General features: G+C 44.3%; 1 protein-coding gene across 2 annotated transcripts in view; it reads right to left on the bottom strand.

Moving 5' to 3' along the window:
* The window catches only part of LOC122811010 (splicing factor, arginine/serine-rich 19-like), a 1,664,860-nt gene that overhangs the window by 32,023 nt on the left and 1,606,745 nt on the right, over positions 1–26,092 (bottom strand). For both annotated transcript variants that reach the window (XM_044082522.1, XM_044082523.1), the window contains one exon: positions 24,017–24,145. In XM_044082522.1, the coding sequence (XP_043938457.1) occupies positions 24,017–24,145 (129 nt within the window). The remainder of the gene's footprint in view (positions 1–24,016; positions 24,146–26,092) is intronic.

Here is a 26,092-nt window from a genome sequence, read left to right as displayed (position 1 = left end):
GCTTGTTAAATCTAGCACAAAACCGATAATTAGTGACCTCGTGGTCTGGGCCTAGGCATGGAATACAGTAAGAATGAAAATCCTTATGAGGTATTTGCTTCCCACAAGAAATGCAATTATTAACTTTTGCTAACATCAGTCTGAGCAAGAAAAAGTTTCCCCAACGGGGTACTTAGCTTTACTGAAGACTTCGGTTCTGAAATTTAAATTCGAAAATCTCAGGAGTCGGCCGACCGGCACTTGTGAACTGCTTTTGCTTCAGGCACTGCGCGGCAAGAAAGACTGAAGAAAATGGCGTTGGCTGCATCTTATATACCCCTGGCGCACTGACGTCAGGGAAGAAGCGACAGCAACCGACGCTGGACCAAGGCTTTGGAACTCTGGCCGACTGCAGGACCGCCTGACGGCAGGATAACCCAGGTGTAATGACTGCAGCAGTGAAACACGATGAACATCAGACAAACAATAATATTCAAAGATGTGATCAAAGCAAAGGCACAGCATCAGAACAGACCAGGATCTATTGTACACTACTGCAAATACTAAACTAAAGATATCAGCACAGGCCGAAAAGCTTAGAAGATAAGCAGACAAATATAAAAGAAAAATACAAAATAAGCAATTTATTGATGATTCAAAACATTTTATAAAGAACTGGAAAACAAAGCAAAAGAACAGTAACACCACCACAAAAGAAGAATTGTACACATGCTGGAGAAATACCTATGAAGATCCTGTGGAACATAAATATGCTAAATGGATAGAAGTAAAAGAAAGAATAAGAAATTTAAAAATATAGGATATGAAATGGGATGAAGTAACAGCCAGAAAGATTGAAACAAAGTTAAGAAAAGCTCCAAACTGGAAAACCCCATGCCCAAATGCAGTACCTAACTTCTGGCTAAAAGTACTAACATCTTTACATGAAGACTTAGCCATCAGTAAGAACTGTATATATGTGCACCCCACACAAATGCCAACCTGATTAACAAGAGCTGCAGTCTCCAATTCATTGATATCATCAAGGCCAATGAATACAGGTAGTTTTCTGGCCAATTCCCCATCCCCTAAACTAACATCACCACGATCATCCCAAAAACCACCCATGCTGTGATGCCCTTCCCCTACCCATACCAAAAGTAAAGGCTAGAACAAGGAAACAGTACACGAGTCAAGTCACCTGCTGAGAGCTGTCAATTACAGCAGGTAACAGCTCAAATTATCCTTAGCACTTTGACAGCTAGGGAAGTTGGGTGTGAAGAAGGATGGCAGATGAGTCAAAACAGTACAGTTCAGGATTCACAAACGAGTGCAATTTAGCCATTCTAAAAAGAAGCAGCAGTAAAAAGCACTTTGAAAGACTGTTCTGTGGCATTTGCACTGTTTGTGTTTTAAGTAGTCATTTAATGGCATGAAATGTTACTTAAAACTGACTGAAAGACAGCGGTGAATGCATGCAAATTCAATGCAGCGACAGGAGCTTTAAGAAAAACAGAGGCCTGTGTGACTTTTTTTTTTTTTTTTTTTTTACAGATGAGCACTGCACTGTGGGATACCTAGAGGCAGACTAAACAATCAGGATCACTTCAAGATGCAAGACCCCATGTGGTCAGACTCAAATTACGTATAAAAATATTTAAAACAGATGAGCACTGCACTGTGGGATACCTAGAGGCAGACTAAACAATCAGGATCACTTCAAGATGCAAGACCCCATGTGGTCAGACTCAAATTACGTATAAAAATATTTAAAAACCTGTAAATACTCCCAGAGTGGTGTTAATGTAGGAAACACCAAACCACGATGAAATAAACATGTTTTTTGAGTTTGTGGGTGCGGTTCTCCTTTAATAGATTAGGCCATGGCTACAAACTGGCTTCCACAAAACAGCAAAGTGTAAAGACTCCATTGTCTTTTTTGTGGATGATTTAAAACTATACAGTTCATCAGAAGATAAACTGAAAGAACAACTGCAAGTGGTGAAAACTTTCTCAGAATATACAAGAAAGTTATTTGGTCTTGATAAATGTGCAAAAGTAACTTTTAAAAAGTACAGTTTTGTACCTACCATAAATGTAGATGTTCCGAGTGTAGACCCTGCTGCAGTCATCACACTTGGGTTATCCTGTCGTCAGGCGGTCCCGCAGTCGGCCGGAATTCCAAAGTCTTGGTCCGGCGTCGGTTGCTCTCACCTCTTCCCTGACGTCAGTGCGCCAGGGGTATATATAATGCATCCGACACCATTTTCTTCAGTTTTTCTTGCCCCAGATGTCAGGTGCCCCCAAAAAGGTGGTCAGTAATACCAAATTAAGTAATTTTTGCACAAACACAAAATCCCTCCAACTATAAGCAAATACATCAGGAAGGTATTGTAGAGATTTAGCCAGTTAGATCAAAGGGGATGGAGGGAGGGTAACCTGGACTGCAGCAGGGTGTACACTCTAACATTTACATTTATGGTAGGTACAAAACTGTACTATGTTCATCGTGTTACCCTGCTGCAGTCATCACACTTGGGTAGAATCCCAAAGCTAAGGATGGGTGGAGGAGTTATAGAGGGTTAGAGGAGGCTAGAAGGCCCTGCAGAACTGCAGTGGCGAAGCCAGCACTAGTCTTGGAGTAAAGTGGTAAGTGATAGTGTTTGGTAAAGGTGTGTACTGAACTCCAAGTTGCAGCTTCCAAAATCTCCTTGGTTGGAACCCCCCTGAGGAAGGCTGTAGATGTAGCTGTTGCCCTTTTAGAGTAGGGCCTAATGGTAGCAGGAACTGGTTTTCCATGATGGGTATAGCAAAAACGAATGTAATGTCCTATCCATTTGGAAATGGTTTGTTTTGATATAGCCTTCCCTTGTGAAGCTGTAGCATAGGATACAAAGAGCTGGTCAGATTTTCTGAAAGCCTTAGTTTTATCCAAGTAGTAACGAAGATGCCTGTGAATGTCCAAGGAATGCAGGAGTCTTTCTCCTTTGTTCTGTGGATTTGGGAAGAAGGTGGGTAAGTGGATGGTTTGATTTAAAGCCACACTGGAAACCACCTTAGGCATGAAGGAAGGATTAGTTCTTAGAGAAAATCTGTCTTGATGGAAAATGAGGAAAGGTTCCACTGCCATTAGTGCCTGCAGCTCAGAGACTCTTCTAGCTGAAGTTATTGCTAGCAGCAGCAGGGCAGTCTTCCATGATAGGAACTGTAGATCTGCAGAGAAAGCTGGTTCAAAGGGAGTTTTTCCAGAACAAAATTGAGGTCCCATGTTGGTGTAGGTGCTCTCCTGGGGGGCCTTATGTTTTTTGCCCCCCTGAGGAACTGCCTTAAAAGTGGATGCGAAAATAAGGGTGGATCCGTGTTGCAGTGGGCTGAAATAGCTGATGCATGGATTTTAATGGAAGAAAAAGAAAGTCCTTTGTGCAACATCTCAGTTAAATACTGTAGAATCTGAGGCATGTGAGTCTGAAGTGTGTTTTGGCCTTTAGCTTGATTCCAGGCACAAAACCTTTTCCATTTGTCTGAATAGGCCTTTCTGTTGCTGGGCCTCCTAGCTTCCAGAATAACATCCATAACTGCTTGGGAAAGAGGAGCTAGCTGGATGTTTAGGTGATTTTCCATGAAGCCAGATTTAAGGTTTTTAGCTGGCTGTGAAGAATCTGATTGTTTTGCTGTGTGAGCAAATGGGCAATTTGTGGTAAAATGCCTCAATAGTGGGTACCAGTGCTGGCGTGGCCAGTCTGGGGCTATAAGTATCAGTAGTGGTCTCTCCTTTCTGACTTTCAGAAGCACCTTTGTGAGGAGAGGCAATGGAGGGAAGGCATATACTGTCAGGTTTTTCCAAGTGAAAGGGAGTGCGGCCACTTTCCAAGCTTGATGGTGAAGTGTCCTTGTACAAAATTTTGTTAGTTGATAGTTTTGAGGACTGGCAAACAGGTCTGTGTCTGGCAGGTCCCATTTTTGAGTTATCATTGCAAATACTTGTGGATCCAGTTTCCACTTGTGGGGATCCATGATGTTTCTGCTGAGGTCGTCTGCCAATGTGTTCTTTTTTCCTGGCAGGAATTGAGCTTGTAACGGAACTTGGTAAGCCAGAGCTGTGTTCTACAAGGTCATTGCTTGCCTGCATAGAGGGTAGGAGTGTGTACCCCCTTGTTTATGTACCACATTACTGTGGTGTTGTCCGTCCTTATTGTAAGTTGCCCTGGATGTAATAGATTCTTGAAGGCTGTTAGAGCATTCTGTACAGCTAGCATCTCTTTTTGATTGATGTGCAGATTCCTTTGATCTGCAGTCCATACACCTTGAACGCACTGTCCTGCCATGTGTGCCCCCCAGGCGTAGTCCGATGCATCTGTTGTCATAGTTTGCCTGGCTGGGGGAAAGGTGAAAGGCTGACCCTTGTTGAGGTGACATGCCTGTGACCACCATAGAAACTCCTGTTGTAAGCACGGAATGAGAGATATCATTGTGTCCAAGCTGTGGCTGTGTTGAGACCATACGCTTTTTAGGTACCACTGTAATTTCCTCATATGCAGCTTTGCAAATGGTATTAGTAGTATGCAAGATGCCATGAAGCCCAAGGCCTGCAGAATTTTTCTTGCAGGTAGTTGGGTCTTTGTTGCCATTGTTTTGAAATATTGAGTCAGTTGTAGTTGTTTGTCTGACGTCAGATAAGCCTTCTGGGCCATTGTATTCAAGCTGGCACCCAGGAATGTCATATTTTGTGAGGGTACTAGTTTTGATTTCTTTTCGTTTACTGTGTACCCCAGGCAACTTAGAAGACGTTTTACAAAAGCCAGATGTTGTAAGAGGATGTCCTTGCTTTCTGCTTGGATGAGGCAGTCGTCCAGGTATGGGTATATTTGAATTCCTCTTTGTCTGCAGTATGCAATTACTGGTGCCAGGCATTTTGTGAAGACCCTGGGCGCAGTAGATAAGCCAAAGGGCAGTGCAGAGAAGTGGTAATGGGTTGAACCTGCAATGAAACGGAGGTATCTTCTGCAACTTTGTCTGATAGGGACATGCAGGTATACCTCCTTGAGGTCCAACGTTAATAGGCATGCTTTCTTGCCCAACATGGGAAGAAGCTGCTGTAGTGTTAGCATCTTGAATTTGGGTACTTGTAAGAAGGTGTTTAGAATTGAAAGGTCCAGAATTGGTCTCCAGGCATTGTCCTTTCTGGGAACTAGAAAGAGCCTTGAGTAAAATCCTTGGCCTTGCTCTCGAGTTGAATGGCTCTCATGTCCATGAGAGCTGTAATTTGTTTTTGTGCCTCTGCCATTGATTCTGTGGCAGGTTTGGCATTCCTCTTTTCATTGGCAAGGTGTGAAAATGGAATCTGTATCCTCGTGAAATTATGTCTAGGACCCATTTGTCCTTTGTGACAATGTGCCAGTTGTCTGAAAAAAGTGCGAGTTTTCCTCCCAAGGGGGCTGCCAAGAGAGTGTTGCTTGGCCAGATGAGGTGCAAGTCATTGAGTTTGCCTTCTGGTAGTTTGGGACCTGTCTTCTCCTCCCTTCTGTGTTGCAGTGCCCCATTGGCGAGGTTTGTACTGGGCTTATGGTTGTCCTCTGCCTCTTGGACGTCTGTATTTACCCCTCTGTGGTCTGTCAGTAGCTGGAAAGGACCAATTTTTTGTTGGCCAATTTCTGCTGAAGCGAGGGGGCTGTACCTGTAGGAAATCTTTGACTGTCTGCATAGATTTTGCCTTATCCTCCATTTTATTTACGACGACTTCTGCTTTAACTCCAAAAAGAACATCCTGCTGTAAGGGAGCATCTAGAAGCTTTGCTTTAACATAATCAGGTAGAGTTTGTTCCTTTAACCAAGCATGCCTACGTATAACAGACCCAGTGACAGCTGCTCTGCAGGAAGCCTCCAAAGAATCAAACCCACATTGTAAAGTATGTTTGCCCACCTGTTCAGTTGCATGCAACAGATCCTGCATTTCTTTCAATTCAGGCTGTTGAGGGAGTGTGCTCATTTTTAGTTTTAACTGAGACATTAGAAATTGCTGATATTTTAGCATGTGAAATTGGCAATTTAGTACCCTCATAGCTAGAGTGGCTGAGGTGTAAACCTTTTTCCCCCACTTGTCTAGTGCTCTGGAGTCCCTTTCAGAGGGTACAGGATTTTTTGCCATAGAAGCCTTAGCCCCTTTGGGACCCTGGGAGATGGTCTCTAGATCAGCAACAGGGCTTTTATAAAGGAATTTGTGGGAATCAGGAACTCTATAGTATCTGTCAGGTTTGGCCGGAGCAGGAGGCAGAGAATCTGGGTTCAAACTGGATTCTAAGTACACATCATCCACAATGTCTAAAACTGGGGGGGTGGGGGTGGCAAGTGGTCTGCGCTGGGGGAGTAAAAGAAACTCACTGAGCCTTTTCTTCGAGTCAGAGTAGTCCTGACCTTCCCAGTGGAAATGTTCCCTCATGGTATGTAAGGTTTTCCCCAAAGGAATAATCTTCAGGGGGAGAAGCTGAGGGAATAGAATCCTCAGCATCAGAATCTTCATAAGGGGGAAAAAAGTAATCCCGTTCCTCAGAGGAGCCTGAGGAAATAGACACTTGTTCACAGGAGGCATAATCTTCCTCTTGTCTAGGCCTTTTGTCGGGTGGGGTTGGCCTTTTGTCGGGTGGGGGTTGGGAACCCCTAATTAAAGAGATCAAATCTTCAGCCATTTTGAGCATCTGTTTCTTAGGCATGGGGCCTTGAACTGGAGACTGAAGTGCAGTCTTTTTAGGTTTAATAGGAGTCTTAGTCTTAGGATACGTTTTTATGGTGAGCGTCGTCAGTCTGAAGACACCTTCAGAAACCGAAGGTGTTTCTGCAGCACCGACATCTTTTTCAGCAGTATCGTCGGTAGGGGCTAAATAAAATGGCTGCGTCGGCCTAGTACTTTCCGTCAAAAGCTCCGAAGCGGTCTCGGGTTCCAGATCTGCGGTAGTCAGGGGCTGTGTCTGAGCCTCACTGAAGACCGGTGAACCGGAGACCGGACCAGCCGAGGCCTTGGTGTCTGGCTTGGGTTTAGGCTGCCTGTCCTTATGCTTGTGTTTTTTGTGCACGCCGGTAGTCGGTTGCTCCGACGGCACAGTGTAGTTAAATTTTCTACCGAAGTAGTGCCATGCGAAATCAAAGCGTCTTTTTATAGTACGCTTATTAAACCTAGCACAAAAACGCTGGCCTAGGCAAGGTATGCAGTAAGAATGAAAATCCTTATGAGGTATTTGCTTCCCACAAGAAATACAATTGTTAACTTTTTCTGACATCGGTCTGAGGCAAGAAAAGTTTCCCCAACGGGGTACTTAGCTTTATTGAAGACTTCGGATCTGAAATTCGACTTCGAAAATCTTAGGAGTCGGCCGACCGGCACTTGCGAACTGCTTCTGCTTCGGGCACCGCGTGGCAAGAAAGACTGAAGAAAATGGCGTCAGATGCATTATATATACCCCTGGCGCACTGACGTCAGGGAAGAGGTGACAGCAACCGACGCCAGACCAAGACTTTGGAATTCTGGCTGACTGCAGGACCGCCTGACGACAGGATAACCCAAGTGTGATGACTGCAGCAGGGTAACAAGATGAACATCAGGAAAGCTGCAGCACCAAGAAAATATCAGTCTGAGACAGGAATGTCATATAAAAGAACTTGAGCAAGAGGGAGTATATAAATATTTGGGAAATGAAGGATCAACAATAACACAGGAACAAATGCAAATAAAACTTAGGAATATTTTAGAAGAATAAAATGAATACTTAAACAGCTCTGACATCTAGGAACAAAGTCCAAGTTATAAACCGATTTGTTCTTTCTGTTCTAACTTGCAGTTTTGCAGTGACTGACAGGCCCTAAAAGGTACTGGATCAGCTGGACAGGAAAACAAGAAAAATGCTTCATGCTCATCAAATGATTTATAAAATTCAATGTATACCAAGATTATGTATTCCCCATTCTGAAGGAGGTATGGGCCTCCTTGAATCTGATTACATGGACAGATTTGCAATCATAGGACTGCATAAAAATCTGCTGACCTCAAGATCCAAATATAGAGAAAGTTTCAAAACATGAGAACAAGTCTATGATGACTTTCCTGCTAAATTTAGCAGAAGTATGTTACTGTCAAGCAGGAATGAAAATCAAACCAGAAGTAGATAAAGAAAAATCAGGCAACTGAATGTGCCAAAAAAAAAAGAAAGAATATAAGGTGAAGGATCAGATAAGAAGGCAGGAAATGTGGAAAATGCATAAATATAGCTGCAAGCACAGAAAACTCCTGGAACAACCTCATGTCAATCAGGATCTAATGCAGGAATGGTTAAGGAGAGGTGAAGTTAAACCAAACGATGAAAGGTAGATATTGGTGGCGAAGGACAATGGACTAGATACTCAATGGTTTACAAAGTCCATTGAACATATTGGAGGAAAAGACAAATGCACGTTTTGTAAAACAGAATTGTAAACAGTCATACATCCCTGTTGCTGGGTGTGATATACTAATGGCAGAGGGCCTGTATTCTGAAAGGCATAATAATGTGGAAAGACTGCTGTATTGTGGATTGTACAAACATAATATTACAGTAGCTGAGAAGCATTGCAAACATTAGCCACAAAGCATTACAGACAGTGATGAAGTTTATATCACCCATCACAAACAATTCAAAAAACAGATGACAGAAAAAGTAGAGTTGCGTACACTTACCAGAAATGTAGATGATTGAGTGTGTTCAGTGTTGCAGTCATCACATTTGGGTTATCTGCCATCAGGTAGCCCTCAGCCGGCCTGAATACCAGTCTCTTCGGATTTCTGCGTTGGATGCTGTCACTTCTTCCTTGACGTCTGGGGTATAAAACATGCAGCTGATACCATTACATCAGTTTTTCTTGCCCCAGATGTCAGGTGCCCCCACAATAGGAAGCAATTAAATGGTATGGTAAACCCCCATCAAAAAGCAAATACACAAGAAAAAAAATAAATATACCAACAAGAAGGAAAGGTAGAGCCAAGAGAAGTCAGGGGGTTGGAGGGATGGTAACCAGGACTGCAACAGTGAATACACTCGAACATCTACATTTATGGTAAGTGTACACAACTGTACTAAGTACTTCGTGTTTCACTGTTGCAGTCATCACATTTGGGTTGATTCCCAAAGCTAAGGAAGTTAAAGAGCATTAGGGCCAGCTATTAAGCCCTGCAAGACTGCAGTGGCAAATCCAGCTCTGGATTTAGAAAAGATAGGCATATGGTAATGCTTGGTGAAGGTATGCACAGAGCTCCAGGTAGCAGCTTCTGGGATGTCCCTGGTAGGGACTCCTCTGAGAAATGCTGCAGAGGTAGATGCAGCCCTGGTGGAATGTGATCTTATCCCTTGTGGGGTAGGATTTCCATGGTGCTTGTAGCAGAAATTAATGCAATGGGCTATCCATTTGGAAATGGTTTGCTTTGAAATGGCCTTCCCTCTGTCCCTGCAGCAAAACTAACTAGCAGCTGCTCAGATTTTCTGATGGGCTTAGTCCTGTCCAAATAGAATCTAAGTTGTCTGTGCATGTCCAGAGAGTACAGTATTCATTCCCCTTTGTTTTGTGGATTAGGGGAAAAAAGTAGGCAACTGAATGGACTGATTTAGAGCCACCGTAGACACTACCTTGGGCATAAAGGAAGGATTAGTCCTGAGGGAAACCCTGTCCGCATGGAAGATAATGAAGGGTTCCACTGCCATGAGGGCCTGTAATTCAGACACTGTTCCTGCTGAAGTGATGGCTAGAAGGAAGGCTGTTTTCCAAGAAAGGAATTAGCCAGGCTGCAAGGTTCAGGGTTTGAAGCGGAGGGTGCAGAATCTGGCCCGCCTGCTGGGACAGCAGGGAAGGGGTCTGAGGCAGGTGCCATGGCTGTAGCAGTGTCATACTGCACAAGAGGGGGTACCAGTGCTGGCGTGGCCAGTCTGGTGCAATCAGTATTGTCCTTGGCTTGTCCTGTTTGATCTTTAGTAGAACCTTCGAGAGGAGAGACGGGGGGGGGGGGCATAAACAGAGAGGCTTTCCCAGGTAAAGGACAGGGCATCCACTTTCCAAGCTTCAATGCGGGGAGTTCTTGTGCAGAATTTGTTCAACTGGTAGTTCTGAGGGGAGGCAAACAGGTCTACCTCTGGAGTCCCCCATTTGTTCCTCAAGAGGTTGAATATTTTGGGTTCTAGTTTCCATTCATGTGGGTCCATGAGATTTCTGCTCAAGTCTGCCAGTGAATTTAGATTGCCTGGCAGGAATTGTGCCTGTAGGTGTACTTGGTAGCTCAGGGTTGTGTCCCACAGAGCCATGGCTAGTCTGCACAGAGGGTACGAGTGGGTTCCCCCCTGCTTGTTTATATACCACATAACTGTGGTGCTATCTGTCTTTACCAATAGTTGTCCTGGAAGAATACAGTCTTTGAAGGCTGTCAGAGCATTCTGTACAGCTATCATTTCTTTTTGATTGATATGCAGGTGCATCTATCTCGGGTTCCATTTGTCCTGAATGCACTGCCCTGCCATGTGAGCCCCCCCCCCATACATTGTCTGATGCATCTATTGTTAGGGTTTGGGCGGCAGGGGTAGAGTGAAAGGGAGTCCCTTGTTGTGGTAGCAGGCCTCTACCCACCAGAGGAACTCTGTCTCTTTATACAAGGAATGATAGAAATCATTGTTTCCAGGTCCTGAGAATGCTGACACCATAGGCTTTTTAGATACCACTGGAGTTTCCTCATATGCAGTCTTGCATATAGAATTAGTAGAATGCAAGAGGCCTTGCAGATAGCTGGGGTTTTGTGGCCAATAGTTTGATGTAGGTTGTCACATAAACTTGCTTCTCTGGAGTGAGGAATGCCATCTGGGAAGTTGTGTTCAAGCTTGCTCCCAGGAATACAATCTGTTGGCATGGTACTAGGTGAGATTTCTTTTCGTTGATGGTGTACCCCAGTGAGGTTAGAAGTTTCCTTACGAATGCCAGATGATGTAATGGCAAGTCCTGGCTTTCTGCCTGAATCAGACAATCGTCCAAGTATGGGTAAATCTGAATACTTCTCTGCCTGCAAAACGCAATGGCTGGAGCTAGACACTTTGTGAACACACGGGGCGCAGTAGATAAGCCAAAAAGAAGTGCAGAGAACTGAGAGTGCATGGAGCCCGCCCTGAAACGTAGGTATTGTCTGCAGGATCCTCTTACTGGGATGTGCAGGTAAGCTTCCTTTAAGTCTAGGGTTGCCAGCCAGGCATCCTTGGCTAGCACAGGAAGAAGCTGTTGAAGATTTAGCATTTTGAATTTTGGAACCACCAGAAAGGTGTTGAGAATAGAGAAGTCCAGGATAGGACGCCAGGAGTTGTCTTTTCTAGGTACCAGAAAAAGTCCTGAATAAAAACCTTGTCCCCTTTGTTCTGCTGGGACAGGTTGATTAGCCCTGATACTGCGAAGAAAGAGAGAGAACCTGCTGTTGGGCCTCCTCCCATTGATTTTGGGGTAGGTATGGCCAACCATTTGATGTTGGTAGTGTGTGGAAGTGGAATCTGTATCCTTGGGAAAATATGTTTAAAACCCATTTGTCCTGGGTAAAGAATTCCCAGTTTTTTGCATGCAGGGCGAGCTTTCCTCCTAAGGGAGCAGGAAGTTGAGCAGGGCTTGGAAGGTTTAAGGTTAAGTTACTGTGCCATTTTTCCGTGGGGGGGGGGTGGCTTACTGCTCCCTGCTTTGGAAGTGGGAGTCCCCCACTGCTTAGATCTGTGCGTAGTCCGAGACTGTAGCCTAGGTGGTCTGCTGTTCCTGGGTTTGGACTGAGAAGGCCTGGAAGGGACTGGAAAGAACCAGTTCTTTGAAGGCCAATGCCTACTGAATTTGTGAGACTGTACTTGTAGGAAATCTTTAACAGTTTGCATAGATTTAGCTTTTTCCTCCATCCACTTGAGGACTTCTGCCTTGTTGCCAAAAAGGCGGTCTTGGTTTAAGGGAGCATCCAGTAATTTAGCTTTAACACGATCTGGCAGGTTTTGTTCCTTAAGCCAAGCGTGCCTTCTAAGTACAGACCCAGTGACAGCAGCCCTGCAAGATGCTTCTAAAGCGTCAAAACCACATTGCAAAGTATGTTTACCAACTTGTTTTGCAGAATGCATTAAATCTTGCAATTCTTTGTGTTCAGCAGTCAGGAATCAACATCATTTTCTGTCTAAGTAGTCCCATAATATGCTGCTGATACTTCAACATATAAAACTGGCAATTTAAAGCCCTAATGGCCAAAGTAGCAGAAGTGTATACCTTCTCACCCCATCTGTCCAAGGCTCTAGAATCTCGATCAGAAGGGGTAGGATTTTTGGCAGCACTAGCCTAAATGCCTTTTGGTCCTTGGGAAATGGTCTCTGGATCCGCAGAAGGATTCTTGAAGAGGAACTTGTGAGAGTCAGGTACTCTAGTACCTGTCAGGTTTTCTTTTTAAAGTGTCTGGGGTAAGGCTAGATTCCAAGAAAGCATCACCTACAATGTCCAGAACAGGAGGGATAGCTAAAGGCCTGTGTTGAGGTAGGAGTACGAATTCCCTAAGTCTATTCTTGGACTCAGAGTAATCCTGGCTTTCCCAGCAAAAATGCTCCCTAAGAGTAGGCAAGGTTTCACTGAAAGAAAAATATTCTGGAGGGGAAGCAGAGGGAATGGAATCCTCTGCATCAGAATCCTCATAAGATGATAAGGACAAATCCTGGTTCATAGGTAGGTACTAGGCTATCAGCCCAAGGGCCTACGTAAGCCTAGCCAACAAGGTTCCCTGGCTTACGCCACCCAAGAAAGTTATTTTCCTGTGCCACTGTCGAGCAGACACAGAAGTGATCCCTGGGGTGTATTTCCTATTTCCCATCCACTCATCAAGATTTTTCTTGAAGAGTGCTAATGAAGAACTTTGCTTGACATACATGGGTAGCCTGTTCCAGAGTATGGGAAGTCTCTGGGACAGGAATCTATCCCTCCAGCATGTCCTGTTTATAGTGGTGACAAGGTTTAGGTCCCTAGAGCATGTAGCTCGGGGGGATTGGGATTTCTTTAGGTGCAGCATGTCCAACAGCTCTGGGTTTGACATAGCTTTATTTGTTAGGCAGAGATCACCTCAGAGTAGGCGATACGCTACGGAGTAAAGCTGGAGTTTTTGAGGCGGTCAGTGTACGGCATTTGTTTAATCCGCGGTGCTGGTGCTGCGGTACCGTTGTCGCCTCACAGTAAGACGCTTTCCGGTTCGACTCTCAGCTAGAGCGTCTTCTGTGTGGAAACATGCGTGAATGGGTGTACCTTTGTTGAAGGTTGTGCGTCAGGGCTGGCAACTAGGCACGTAAAAATCAACTGCCAATCATTAGCGGACCGGAGTTCTGCTGTGGCGACCCCTAACCGGGAAAAGCCGAAAGACACAACAACAGTGTAGGGCATTTGTTTGAGGCCACTAATCTTCTTTCAGAGGTACTTCTGTGGCCTTTCCAGCTGCTGCAGATGTCTTGTGAGGTACATTCCAAAAGAGGCGTTGTACTCTATAATGGGTCGAATGAGTGTTGAGTAGAGGAGAACAATGACCTCTTTTTTCCTGGATGAGAACCCTTTTATGATGAGGTGTGCCACGTAGAACGACTTCCTGACTACTGTCGCGATGTGACTATTAAAGGACAGACTACTGTCCACCTGGGTCCCAAGGTCTCTTATCACACATAGATTGCTGCCTATGTGGTAGTTCATGGGTACAAAGTTTTTACCAAAGGGGATGACACTGCACTTTTAAGCATTGAGCTTGAGGCCACGGTTCTGACACCAGGCATCTGTGTCAGTGAGGACCTTCTGTAGGATGTCCGCATCATCTGGGGACTTGACTATGGCTCCTAGTTTGTAGTCATCTGCGAACTTCGTTAACCAGAGGCCTTCTGTGTTTAGTATCTACTTCTCTGAAGTACAGGCTAACAGGAGAGGTCCCAGGACGGAACCCTGTGGTACTCCACTTGTCACTGCTTTGAGGTCAGATTTGGAGTCTGCAACTTTTACAGTGTGGGTTTTGTCAGTGAGCCAGTTGGCAACCCATCTTGTGACGTAGGGATTTATACCTAGTTTAGTGAGTTTAGCTATAATTCCAGAATGGGGGAAAGCATTGGCGAGGTCAAGATAAGCTGTGTGAACCACCTTACCCTCATCTACGTCTTTGGTGACCGCCTCAAGGAAGTCGATCAGGAGGCATGATCTGCCTTTCACAAACCCGAACTGGGTGGGATCCAGAGTTTGGAGGTTACCAATGTCTTTGTTTTTGAGTTCCATGATGATACGTTCCATGCTCTTGCAGACCAGGCTCGTCAGGCTATAAGGTCGATAGTTCCCAGGATCAGTGGTGGCTCCCCCTTTGTGGAGTGGGATAACTGTTGCTGTGCACCATTCAGTGGGCACAAAGCCTGATGCGAGGCTATTATTGAACATGGTGCTTTAGTGGGGAGCCAGTTTGTTCTGAAGTTCGTGTAAAACACAGCCTAGGATGTTGTCTTGTCCCATGGACGCTGTGTTTTTGGCATTAGAGAGTGCAGCTTTTAAGTGTGTAGTTGTGATTACAGGGACCTTGCATTCTTCCTGTATAGATATGGGCCCTTTAGGGGGTGGGGGTAAAGTTAGCATTGAATCTATCTGCCAAGATGTTGGCAATATCATTTGGTTCTGTAATTCTTGTGCCATAACTCAGAGCAGATCTAGGTGTTGCCATCAAGATTCTTGACATAGCTACAGAATGCTTTGTGGTTGCCCTTAGAATTAGTGGTGATTTTGTTTTCGTAGTTAGCTTTGGAGGATCTTATAAGGGATCTCAGTTTCTTACAGAGGCTCACCAGGGAGCTCCTCCACTCATGGGATTTTACTCTCTTTTGCAACAGTTTCTTTCTTCTGTTGTACAGTTTGTTTATGGCAGGGGACCACCAGATTGGCTTCCTTTTTATGGAGGATAGTGTCTTGGTTTTGTTTGGGATAGCACGATCAATGCACTCGTGTAAATGCTTATAGAGTGCATTTGTGTAGGATTCAGCAGTTGTACCTGTACTGTCCACCTGCATGGGTATCATGAAGTTCACCACTTCTGTCTTAAGAAGCATGAAGTTGGCTTTGGAGAAATTGTTTACCGTGGTTTCCTTAATGGGGGGGTGGGGGCGGAATGTGGATATCAAGGGTGATTAGCTTATGGTTGGATCGGACCAACAAGGAGTTGACTTCAGGTGTGGAACACCAGTTACTCATGTTGGTAATGACTAGGTGTAGGATACTGTTGCCCCTGGTGGGGGGTGTGGATAAGTTGATCAAGGGCATTGGAATTTATGAATTCCAGAAAGCGTTGCGCTAAGGAGTTGGTACAACAGTAGTTCTCCCAGTTAATGGTGGGGTAGTTAAAGTCGCCCATTATTAGGATGTTTGGTTGAACCCTAATATTTTCCAGTACATCAATAAAAGAGGAGTGAGAGTCCTGGGGCATGGTGGGGGATCTGTAGCAAGCTACAATTTGGATTGCAGTTTTGCCCAGAGTTAGTTGCACTTGGATAACCTCGGATACATTATGCTGAGCAACTAGCCTGGAGGTGTGGATATCCTTAATGAATATGGACACACCTCCACCTTTGGTGTTTCGGTCCAGGTTACATGGCCGAAAAGTGTGGTATGAGTTATAGCCTGGCATTTCAGGGGTGTTCTCTGGAGCCTTGAACCAGGTCTCAGTCACTGCACATATATCGGTGTTCTCCATTTTAAGAAGTGCCTCAAGTGAATGCATTTTGAGATTTAGACTTCTAGCATTGAGTAGCACTACCCTCAGTTTTTGCTTGCCTGTTCCTGTTACGGTGGTGAATTTGTTATTTGAACCTTGCCTAAAAAAGGCACTATGGGGCAGCAAGAGCCTTAGCCAGTATCTGGAATCCCAAGGGCGACAGGTGCAGGCCATCTGTGGTAAAGCATCGTGGTCTGTCGACCATGTCACCCCAAACAGACAGATACTCGATCCCCTTAGAATGACACCAGAAGCTTAGCCAATTGTTGAAGTCAATCATTTTGTCCTTGTACTGCGGTATCATTCTGGGCGATGGCAGAATGCTACTCAGGGCTAGGGTTATACCTGCCTGGGCTACAAGATCGGAGAGCTCTTCCATGTCTCTTTTCATGCAGTCCAGGGAGGTACGTCTCAGGTCATTCACACCATGGGCAATGTCAGAGATATATGTACTTGTTGTGGAGTGACCTGAGTGCGTGGGTTATGTGGCGGATCCTGGCACCTACCTGACAGTAACCTTCTCTTTGTTTAGCCTGGTGAGTGGGACATCAGTATGCCAGACTATAGAGTCACCTATGACTAGTGTGTTGGATATGTTGTTTTGCTTTATTGGCTGTGGGCTATGTGTCATTTGGGTTGTGTTGGTGGATGGAGGTTGCTTGCGTTTCTGCTTTGGAGGTCTCTGTTGCTTAGACAGATTATTACTGAGAGCCTCCGCAAATGTTTTTGTATTATTATGTATGGATTTTGGTGGTGTAGATTTAGTAAGACTATGTGATAAGTGTGGTGTGGTGCAAATGTTTACCTTCTCCTCATGACTGTCAAGTTCAGTCTTGGTTGGAAACAGCTTTAACTCCAGTTTGGCTAGATAAGTGCATCTCTCACAGATTGTATTGTTGGGTGGCAGGAGGAGAGGGTTGTCTGTGTACATGAGGCAATTTCTACATTGCCTCAAGATGCTCAGATTCATCAGATAGACAGGAGAGAACACTGGGAGCTGATCCTTGGACATGCCTGAATAAAAAAAGTACAGTTTTGTACCTACCATAAATGTAGATGTCCGATAGGTATGCATCTGCAGTCATAACATATGGGTTGTCCTGCCTCAGGCAGCCCTTCGGTCGGCCGGATTCCAAAGTCTGGGTCTGGCCTCGGCTGATGTCGCACTTTCCCCGACGTCAGAGCTTCTGGGGTATAAAGGCATCAGCCGACGCCATTTTCCTCAGTGTTTCTTGCCCCAGATGCCAGGTGCCCTCTAGGAAGGCTAAATTTGGATAAATGCTGAAAAGTTCCAAACAGCAGCAAAATATATATACATATATATATATATATATATATATATATATATATATACATATATATATATATATATATATATATACAAACAAAACAAATACACCATAATAGATTCCCCCAGCTAGCTGAAAGAGGGGTAAGCACCCTAGGAATACCACAGAGGGGAAGGAGGGTGGGTAATCCTGACTGCAGATGCATACCTATCGGACATCTACATTTATGGTAGGTACAAAACTGTACTATGTCCTTCAAGGATGCATCTGCAGTCATAACATATGGGTAGAATACCATAGCCAAACTGGGGGAGGAGGTACTAAGAGAGGGATGGTGTAGTCAGGATCCCCTGCAGAACTGCAGTTGCAAACCCTGCTCTGGATCTAGAGTATAAAGGTAGATTGTAATGCTTGGCAAATGTATGCACGGAGCTCCAAGTAGCAGCTTCTAAAATGTCCTTGGTAGCCACCCCTCGAAGGAAAGCTGTAGTGGTGGCTGTGGCCCTTGTGGAGTGAGGCCTGATATTTTCAGGAACTGTCTTTCCATGAAAAGAGTAGCAAAAGCGAATGCAATTTCCTATCCATTTTGAAATTGTCTGTTTGGAAATTGCTCTTCCTTGCACCCCAGTTGCATATGCTACAAAAAGTTGGTCAGTTTTTCTGTTGGTTTTAGTTCTGTCCAGATAGTAGCGTAATTGTCTGTGTATATCCAAGGTGTGCAAAAGTTTTTCTCCTTTGTTCTGTGGGTTAGGGAAGAATGTAGGCAAATGAATAGCTTGGTTCAAGGATACCCTGGATACCACCTTTGCATGAAAGTAGGATTGGTTCTCAGTGACACTCTATCCTGGTGTAAAGTGAGAAAAGGCTGCACTGCCATTAATGCCTGTAACTCGGATACTCTTCTTGCTGAAGTGATTGCCAGAAGAAAAGCAGTTTTCCAAGATAAAAACTGTAGTTCTGCTGATGCTGCTGGTTCAAAAGGAGGTAGTGTCAATTTTTCTAGCACAAAATTGAGATCCCATGCAGGTAGAGGGGGTCTTCCTTGGAGGTTTAACATTTTTGATCCCTCTCAAAAATTGTCTGAGAAGAGAGTGAGAGAAGATAGGAGGATCCATATTGTATTCTGCTGAAATTGCTGAAGCATGAATCTTAATGGAAGAATAAGATAGGCCATTGTGGAACAATTCTGCTAAGTATTCTAGGATGTGTGCTATGTTTGCCACTGTGACATCTGTGCCCTTTGATGTGCTCCAAATGAGAAATCTCTTCCATTTAGCTGAGTATGTTTTCCTTGTGGAAGGTCTGCGAGCCTCCAGGATAATGTCCTTGACCCTCTGAGATAAAACATATTGGTTTGGCTTTAAGGAATTTTCCAGGCAGTTAGTTGCAATGTTTTCAAGTTTGGATGCAGGGTCTTGAAATTGTTCTGCGTTAGAAGAAGAGGCCATAGGGGTAGAGGCCATGAGTTCGCCTGAGACATGCTTCTCAGTAGCGGATACCAGTGTTGCCTTGGCCAGTCCGGGGCTATTAGTATCACCTTTGGCTGTTCCTCCCTGATCTTCAATAGAACCTTGTACATCAGTGGGAGAGGTGGAAAGGTATATACTGTTAGGGCATTCCAGCTGAAAGAGAGAGAGTCCACCCTCCAGGCTTGTGGGTGGTATGTCCTTGAGCAGTATTTCTTCAGTTGGTGGTTGAGTGGGGAGGCGAACAGATCTATGTCTGGCATTCCCCATTTCTTTGCTATGAGTTTGAAGATGTCTGGATGCAGCATCCATTCGTGAGCATCCGTGGTAGTTCTGCTTAAGCTGTCTGCTACAGAATTCTCTTTTCCTGGTACGAATTTGGCCTGCAGCTGGATATTGAGATTCAGGCATAAGTTCCACAGATTCATTGCCATCCGGCATAGAGGGTAGGAATGTGTGCCTCCCTGTTTGTTTATGTACCACATGACCGTGGTGTTGTCTGTCCTTATTAACAGATGTCCTTGCTGGAGGAATGGTTTGAATGCCTCGATTGTATTTTTCACTGCCAGCATCTCCTTTTGGTTTATGTGCATGCTTAGCTGTCCTTGAGGCCATAGGCCTTGGATACATTTGTCCTCCATGTGTGCTCCCCATCCTAGGTCTGAGGCATCCGTGGTGATGGTCTGCCTTGGTTTTGTTTTGTTGAAAGGCAACCCTCTGTTGGACTGGCAGGCCTGAGCCCACCACAAGAATTCCTTTTGAAGGCATGGAATGATTGGTATCATGGCTTCTAGACTGTGACTGTGTTGAGACCATACATTCCTTAGGTACCATTGTAATTTCCTCATATGCAGCCTGGCATGTGGAATCAAGATTATGCAGGATGCCATGTAACCCAGGGCCTGCAGGACTTTCCCTGCAGTAAGCTGTGTTTGTCTTGTCAAAGTCATGAAGTAATCTGGAAGTTGTTTTTGTTTTTCTTCTGTGAGAAAAGCCATCTGAGTGATTGTGTCCAGATCCGCACCCAAAAAGGTTATCCTTTGGGATGGCATTAGTCTGGACTTTTGGATGTTGACTGTGTATCCCAAGGCCTGTAGCAGGTGTATGACATAGGCCAAGTCCTTTAACAATTTTGTCTTGTTGTCCGCTTGTATTAGGCAGTCGTCCAGGTATGGGTAAATTTGAATTTCCTGAAGTCTGCAATGTGCAATTACTGATGCCAGGCATTTCGTGAATACTCTGGGCACAGTAGATAAGCCAAAGGGCAATGCTGAGAATTGATAATGCTCTGATCCTGCAAGAAATCTGAGGTGTCTTCTGCAATCTGGTCGGATAGGGACGTGCAGGTATGCCTCCTTGAGATCTAGAGTCACCAGCCACGACTCCTTGCCCAACATGGGAAGAAGTTGCTGTAGGGTCAGCATTTTGAATTTTGGCACAATGAGATAAGTGTTTAGTGCGGACAAGTCGAGAATAGGTCTCCATTGGGTTTCTTTTCTTGGTACTAGGAATAATCTGGAGTAAAATCCTTGGCCTTGTTCTATAGATGGTACCCTTTCTATCGCTTTCATCTGCAGTAAATTGCTGATTTGTCTTAAAGCCTCTGCCTTCTGGTTTGGTGGAAGGTTTGGCATTCCGCTCCTTTTTGGTAAAGTGTGGAAGTGAAACCTGTATCCTTTGTCTATTGTTTGCAATGTCCATGTATCCTTTGTAATGCAATGCCAGTTTTTTGAGAATAAAGCCAGCTTTCCGCCCAAGGGAGCTTCCAGTTGATCCCTGGTAGGCGGAATCAGAGTCAAGTCATTGTGTCTGTCCTGTGGTAGTGGTTGTAGTTGCTGCTGTGGCACTACCCCTCTGGTTGGCATGCTGCCATTGACGACCCCTGTAGGCACCCTTTGATGGACCTCTGCCTCTAGGGCGTCTATTCCTGCCCCTCTGTGCTCTGGAGGTGTCTGGGAAAGCACCAATTCTTTGTAGGCCAGTTTCTGCTGAACCTCGGAGGTTGGACCTGCAGAAATTCCTTTACTGTTTGCACAGATTTTGCTTTTTCTTCCACCTTCTTTAAAATCTCCTGTGCAGGTGAGCCAAATAAACTTTGTTTCTCCATTGGAGCATCGAGGAGTTTAGCCTTGACATGGTCTGGCAAGGACTGTTCCTTTAGCCAGGCATGCCTACGAATTACTGCCCCAGTCATAGCTGATCTAAATGAAGCCTCCAGTGCATCATAGCCACATTTTAGGAAATGATTACTGACCTGCTGAGAGTTGTGTACCCTGAAGGGATTTACGGTCTAAAGGTTCAGGAGAAGAAAGCTTCTTATTAAGCTGATCTAACAAAAATTCTTGGTACTGTATCATATGGAATTGACAGTTTAATGCCCTGGCAGAAAGAGTAGAAGTAGTATAAACCTTTTTACCCCATCTCTCTAATGCTCTAGACTCTCTTTCAGAGGGAAGGGGGTTTTTGGCAGTAGCAGCTGCAACCCCTTTTGGGCCCTGAGAAATAGTTTCTGGGTCTGCAGCATGGGCTTTATACAGGTGGAAGTGAGAATCCGGGACCCTGTAATATCTGTCAGGTTTGGCAGGGGCCGGGGGAAGAGAATCAGGTGCAGTACTGACATCATTATACACATCATCAATTACAGTTAGCACAGGAGGTATGGCTAAGGGCCTATGCTGGGGCAAATGCAAAAAGGTCCTTAATCTTTTTCTAGAATCAGAGAAATCCTGACCCTGCCATTGAAAGTGCTCCCTCATGGAGTGTAACGTCTCCCCAAAGGAAAATTCTTCAGGTGGGGAGGCCGAAGAAATAGAATCCTCTGCATCTGAATCCTCATAAGGCGAGTAGGCCCCTTCTTGATGGTCTGACAAATCAGATCCATCCGTGGAGTAATCTGAGGAGAGAGGTTCAGAGGGATCAGTCCTGGGCCTTTTGTCTGGTGGAGGTTGGGAGGCCCTGTCTGGGTGAGGTTGGGAACCCCTAATTAAGGATATAAGGTCCTCAGCAAGACTGAGAATTTGAGAACTTGAGGAAGGCCTCTGAGAAGTAGATTTGGCAGGCAAAGCTTTTGAAAGTTTGGCAGCTTTAGCCCTGGAGAAGGCCTTAATAGACATAGAAGCTGGGGGCCTAGCTGCCCCACGTGCAGGGGTAGAAATGTCCAAAGGTATGGTGTCGGACAATTCTTGAGCACTAGCTTCGGTAGGGAGTTCTGAAGCCGACTTGGCCGGGGCCTCTCTGGCCTCGGTTGTTGGAGGAATGGTTTCGGTAGTAGTAATAACCGTGGTCTCTGTTTCAGCCGAAACCAAGACACTCGCGGTAGGCCTAGCCGTGGTTTCAGCCGAAACCGCGGGCCGCGAGTGTCGGTCCTTTTCCTTGCGTTTTTTGGCCATATGCGAAGTCGGAGTCTCCGACGGCATTTTATAAGCAAAATCGGTTCCAAAAAATTCTTCTGCAAACTCCGACCGACATCTAAGAGTCCGTCGGTTGAAGGAGGCACAGGCTAAACAAGCTGATACATCGTGGTCTGGGCCTAAGCAAGGAAGGCAGTAAGAATGGAAATTCTTATGAGGTATTTGTTTCCCACAAGTTAAACAATTATTTACTTTGTCTGACATCGGCTGAGGCAAGAAAGAGTCCCCAACGGGGTACTTTTTTCGAAGTCTTCGGTAGCTGAAATCTCTGGATCTGACCGACCGGCACTTGCGAACAGCTTCTGCTTCGGGCACCGCGCGGCAAGAAAGACTGAGGAAAATGGCATCGGCTGATGCCTTTATACCCCAGAAGCTCTGACGTCGGGGAAAGTGCGACATCAGCCGAGGCCAGACCCAGACTTTGGAATCCGGCCGACCGAAGGGCTGCCTGAGACAGGACAACCCATATGTTATGACTGCAGATGCATCCTTGAAGGACATCTATTTTCCTCTAGATAAGTGAGGAAAGTGAGTACAAGAGCTGTTTTTCTCGAAGCAAGTGAGAAAAATAAGTACAAAAACTGTTTTCCTCTAGGTAATGAGGAAGGTTGAGTGCTATAGTAATTAGCAGCTTATTTAGATAATCAGAAGGAGCAGACATATCAGATTCCTGATCAGAAGAATCAGAAAGAAAATCAGTTCTAGGTCTCTGAGAGGGGGAAGGCTGGCTTCCCCTAATTAAGGTAATAAGGTCTTCAGCCATTCTAAGCATTTGTTTTTGAGGCATATGGGCCTGAGCCTGTGATTTGGTTGTCAGCTTTCTAGGCGTAGTGCGTATTTTTGGCCTGGATGAAAACGGCATTGGTTTAATATGAATGTCTGTAGGCCTGAATACACCCTCAGAAGCCGGTGCCTGCACAGCGGGCTCTGGACCCATCTAAGGTAGAGACATCTGCAGGTTCCATAGTCGAAGAAGCATCCGCGGCATACGGATCTCAGTAGAGGCCTGTGAATCTGAAGTAGCGGGTATCAGGGGCTGCAAAAGCGCCTGAGTACCGGCGGACTGGCGACTAGCTTAACGGAAGCGTCGTCAGCAGTTTTGGACCTATGCGATTTGTCTCTTGTCTTTATCCTTATGTTTTTTCGGAAGATCAGTAGTCGGACGGCTTAACGAACACAGATAAGAGTACAAAAGTAACTGGCTGCAAAAATAACCCGACGACAAATAGTTCGGGCATTGAACAAGGTACAAAACTGACAACGAGGGACGTCATGGTCTGGGGTTAAAAAGGAAATGCATAATGAATGAAAATCTTAGTGAGGTATTTGCTTTCCACAGGTAAGACAATTGTTAACTTTTACAAACATCGGTTAGAGCAAGAAAAAGGATCCACAATGGAGTACTTATCTTTTTTGAAGACTTCGGGTGTGAAACTCAAAAACAAAAATTTCTGGAGTCGTCTGACTGGCACTTGCAAACTGCTTCTGCTTCGGGCACCGTACGGCAAGAAAGACTGATGTAATGGCGTCGGCTGCATGTTTTATACCCCTGATGACCTGACGTCAAGGAAGAAGCGACAGCATCCGACGCAGAAATCGGAAGACTCGGGTATTCAGGCCGGCTGAGGGCTACCTGCAGCAGATAACCCAAATGTAATGACTGCAACAGTGAAACACGAAGGACATTGAGATATAGTAGTCCAGGAAAAGACGACAAAAGTAGCATTGATCAATGAAACTGCCACACCCAGTGATTACAGTGCCTTATGTACAGGGAGACACAGTCATAAAATACTAGGATTTGCAGACAGAAATGTGGGTAATGTGGATGCCCAGACAGTTCCAACAGTAGTAGAAGCAATGGGTCTCAAAAACGAATTTACAGTTGTATTTAGATACGTTACTGATACATGTAACTCCATATGAATTCCAGGACGACTCCATTCTGGGTACAATGCAGGAGCTAATAAAAGCACTTCTGGCTAACATGAAAGACTGAAACAATACTAATTTCACGAACTTTAAGCATACTTTGACTTGGGAACAGGGTTCCTGCTTGTCATTGTATTATAAACCCAAAAAGACTACAACGCCACTGACCTTGTGCACTGCTTTGCGCAGAATATCTTTGTACTCATTCTTGTTGACCTCCTTTTTCTGATAATAGGGCTTAATAGCCAGTTTCACTTCCTCTATTGCTCGCTCTTGCATGTGCAACTTCTTCATATACTACAACAAAAGTGGAGAAGATATTAAGTCCTAATGCATAATCATCAGAAAAAAACATGCAACTGTAACTTGTGTCTTTACACGTTTTCACACTGTAAAGGTACACTAACATATTAACAGATCTTTCATGCAATCTTTTACAGCATTTAACATCTAAAGTGAGGTTTACTGCCTCTATCTTCAGAAAGTCCACACTGTTAACAGCAGCTATGTCAGAAAGATATTTCATTACTGCAATATCATTTCTACATGTCTACACAAACACGGGATTTTAAGTTTTACTTCATATTGCCAAACCAGCAGTAAAGAAATTGAACAAATTAAGAAAGCATTTAGAAACTGCTTATGAACAGGAGGACATGTGCATGGTGTTGAAAATGGCTCTTTGAGTCACTCATTTCATTAAAAGTTAAAATCACTAAATGTAGTTTTTTAATCAACGCAGGTTTTTTGTGAATGTGGCATCTAACAGCTGATACTGGAAGAAATGATTTTGTGGTATAATACAAATATGAAGAAGTTAGCCAAGAGTCCACAACATCTATCGACCTTGGCTACTGAAGAAAAACAATGAAGCTGACTATTTAGAACCTGTGCCACAGTCTGGAGGCAGAGTTATGGAATCTGACTGGGCTGTTTAAAGTTTATATGAAAAGAATAGTCACAACCACAATGGTTGAAGTTATTCTTGCATTGAAAACAGGTAATTATAAAGCCTGTTAAGTGGCAACTGCGTGACAATCAATACAAGTTGTCAGGACACAAAGCGAATATAGCAAAGTAAGCAATGTCTGACTAGAATGGAGGATAAGGCAAGAAAGTGAAGTTTATGACTAAGCAGTTACGACAGACTTGTGGGAGGATGCACAAATAAGCACTGTCTGAAAGTAGCTTTCTCCTTGACAAAAGTTAAAACCACTAAATAGTGCAAGAGCTGCCCGATGAAATCTTCTATGTCACCTATCAGTTGATAATGGATGCAATGGAGTACGTGACACATCTAAGTGTTATCAAGTAGCAGGCAACAATTATGTCTGTGACCAATACAGAATTAAAAAAGGTGTTGAATGTGGTGAAGGCCATAAGACGTCCAGATGCTATCTAAACTGCAATGAGGAATCCGAGTGGATTGTTACGAATCTGAAATTTAAAATGATGCAGTTACAGAAGGTGAAAAACAGGACAGCAGAGTGGACTGGATTTGCAAAGGAAAAGTTGCAGACTGCAAAGGCAAAATGTCTGCCTCTGAAAAAGTATTTAAATCTTCAGAAGCCTAGACTGATATTGGTAATAGTTTTTAAAATGTCATAAAAAAAGAACTGATACTGTGAAAGCTGTGGGAATTGGTCAACATTTTCAGCAGCAGGGACTATTCTGAAGTTAAGCAAAATAATCAATATGATTTGAGGATTTAATAAAGGAACAAGACAAAAGAAACAGGACATCTGAGCTATCCTTTCCTTCTATTCTGAAGTTTTTTTTTTCGTAGAAAAAAAAAACTTAAAAAAAAAAAAATGCATTTCAGATGGAGACTGGTTTATGTCCAACAGAACTACCTCCAAGTTTAGCAATCCTGCGGATGGGAGAGACATTAAGACATGTTGATTTCTATGGAAAAACGGGGTATGAATGGCAGGAAAGTTAATATTCAATTGAGAAGACACACCTGCTTATGTATGTAATACCTTAAAGACAATACCTGGATAGACTGAAAAAAATCTACCTGACCAGAGTAATCAGTTAATGATGGGGAGGTTTGTTAATATGTCCTTACTGAAAGGTTAAACAATGTACTGATAAGAAGTCTGGGTAAGCAAATATCTGTTTCGTATACATTCAGGTTAACCTTTATGATGTCGTCACAGCTGTATTCTACATGCAAAAACATTTTTCATTCTTACTGGAACTCACATCTGAAAATCAAGATATATGTGATCCAGTATCAGA

Source organism: Protopterus annectens, chromosome 9.part0 (genome assembly GCF_019279795.1).
Source record: "Protopterus annectens isolate FY-2018-M chromosome 9.part0, PAN1.0, whole genome shotgun sequence".
NCBI classification, from domain to species: domain Eukaryota; kingdom Metazoa; phylum Chordata; order Ceratodontiformes; family Protopteridae; genus Protopterus; species Protopterus annectens.
Note: the sequence above shows the minus strand (reverse complement) of the source record. Positions and strands in the feature narration are given on the sequence as shown.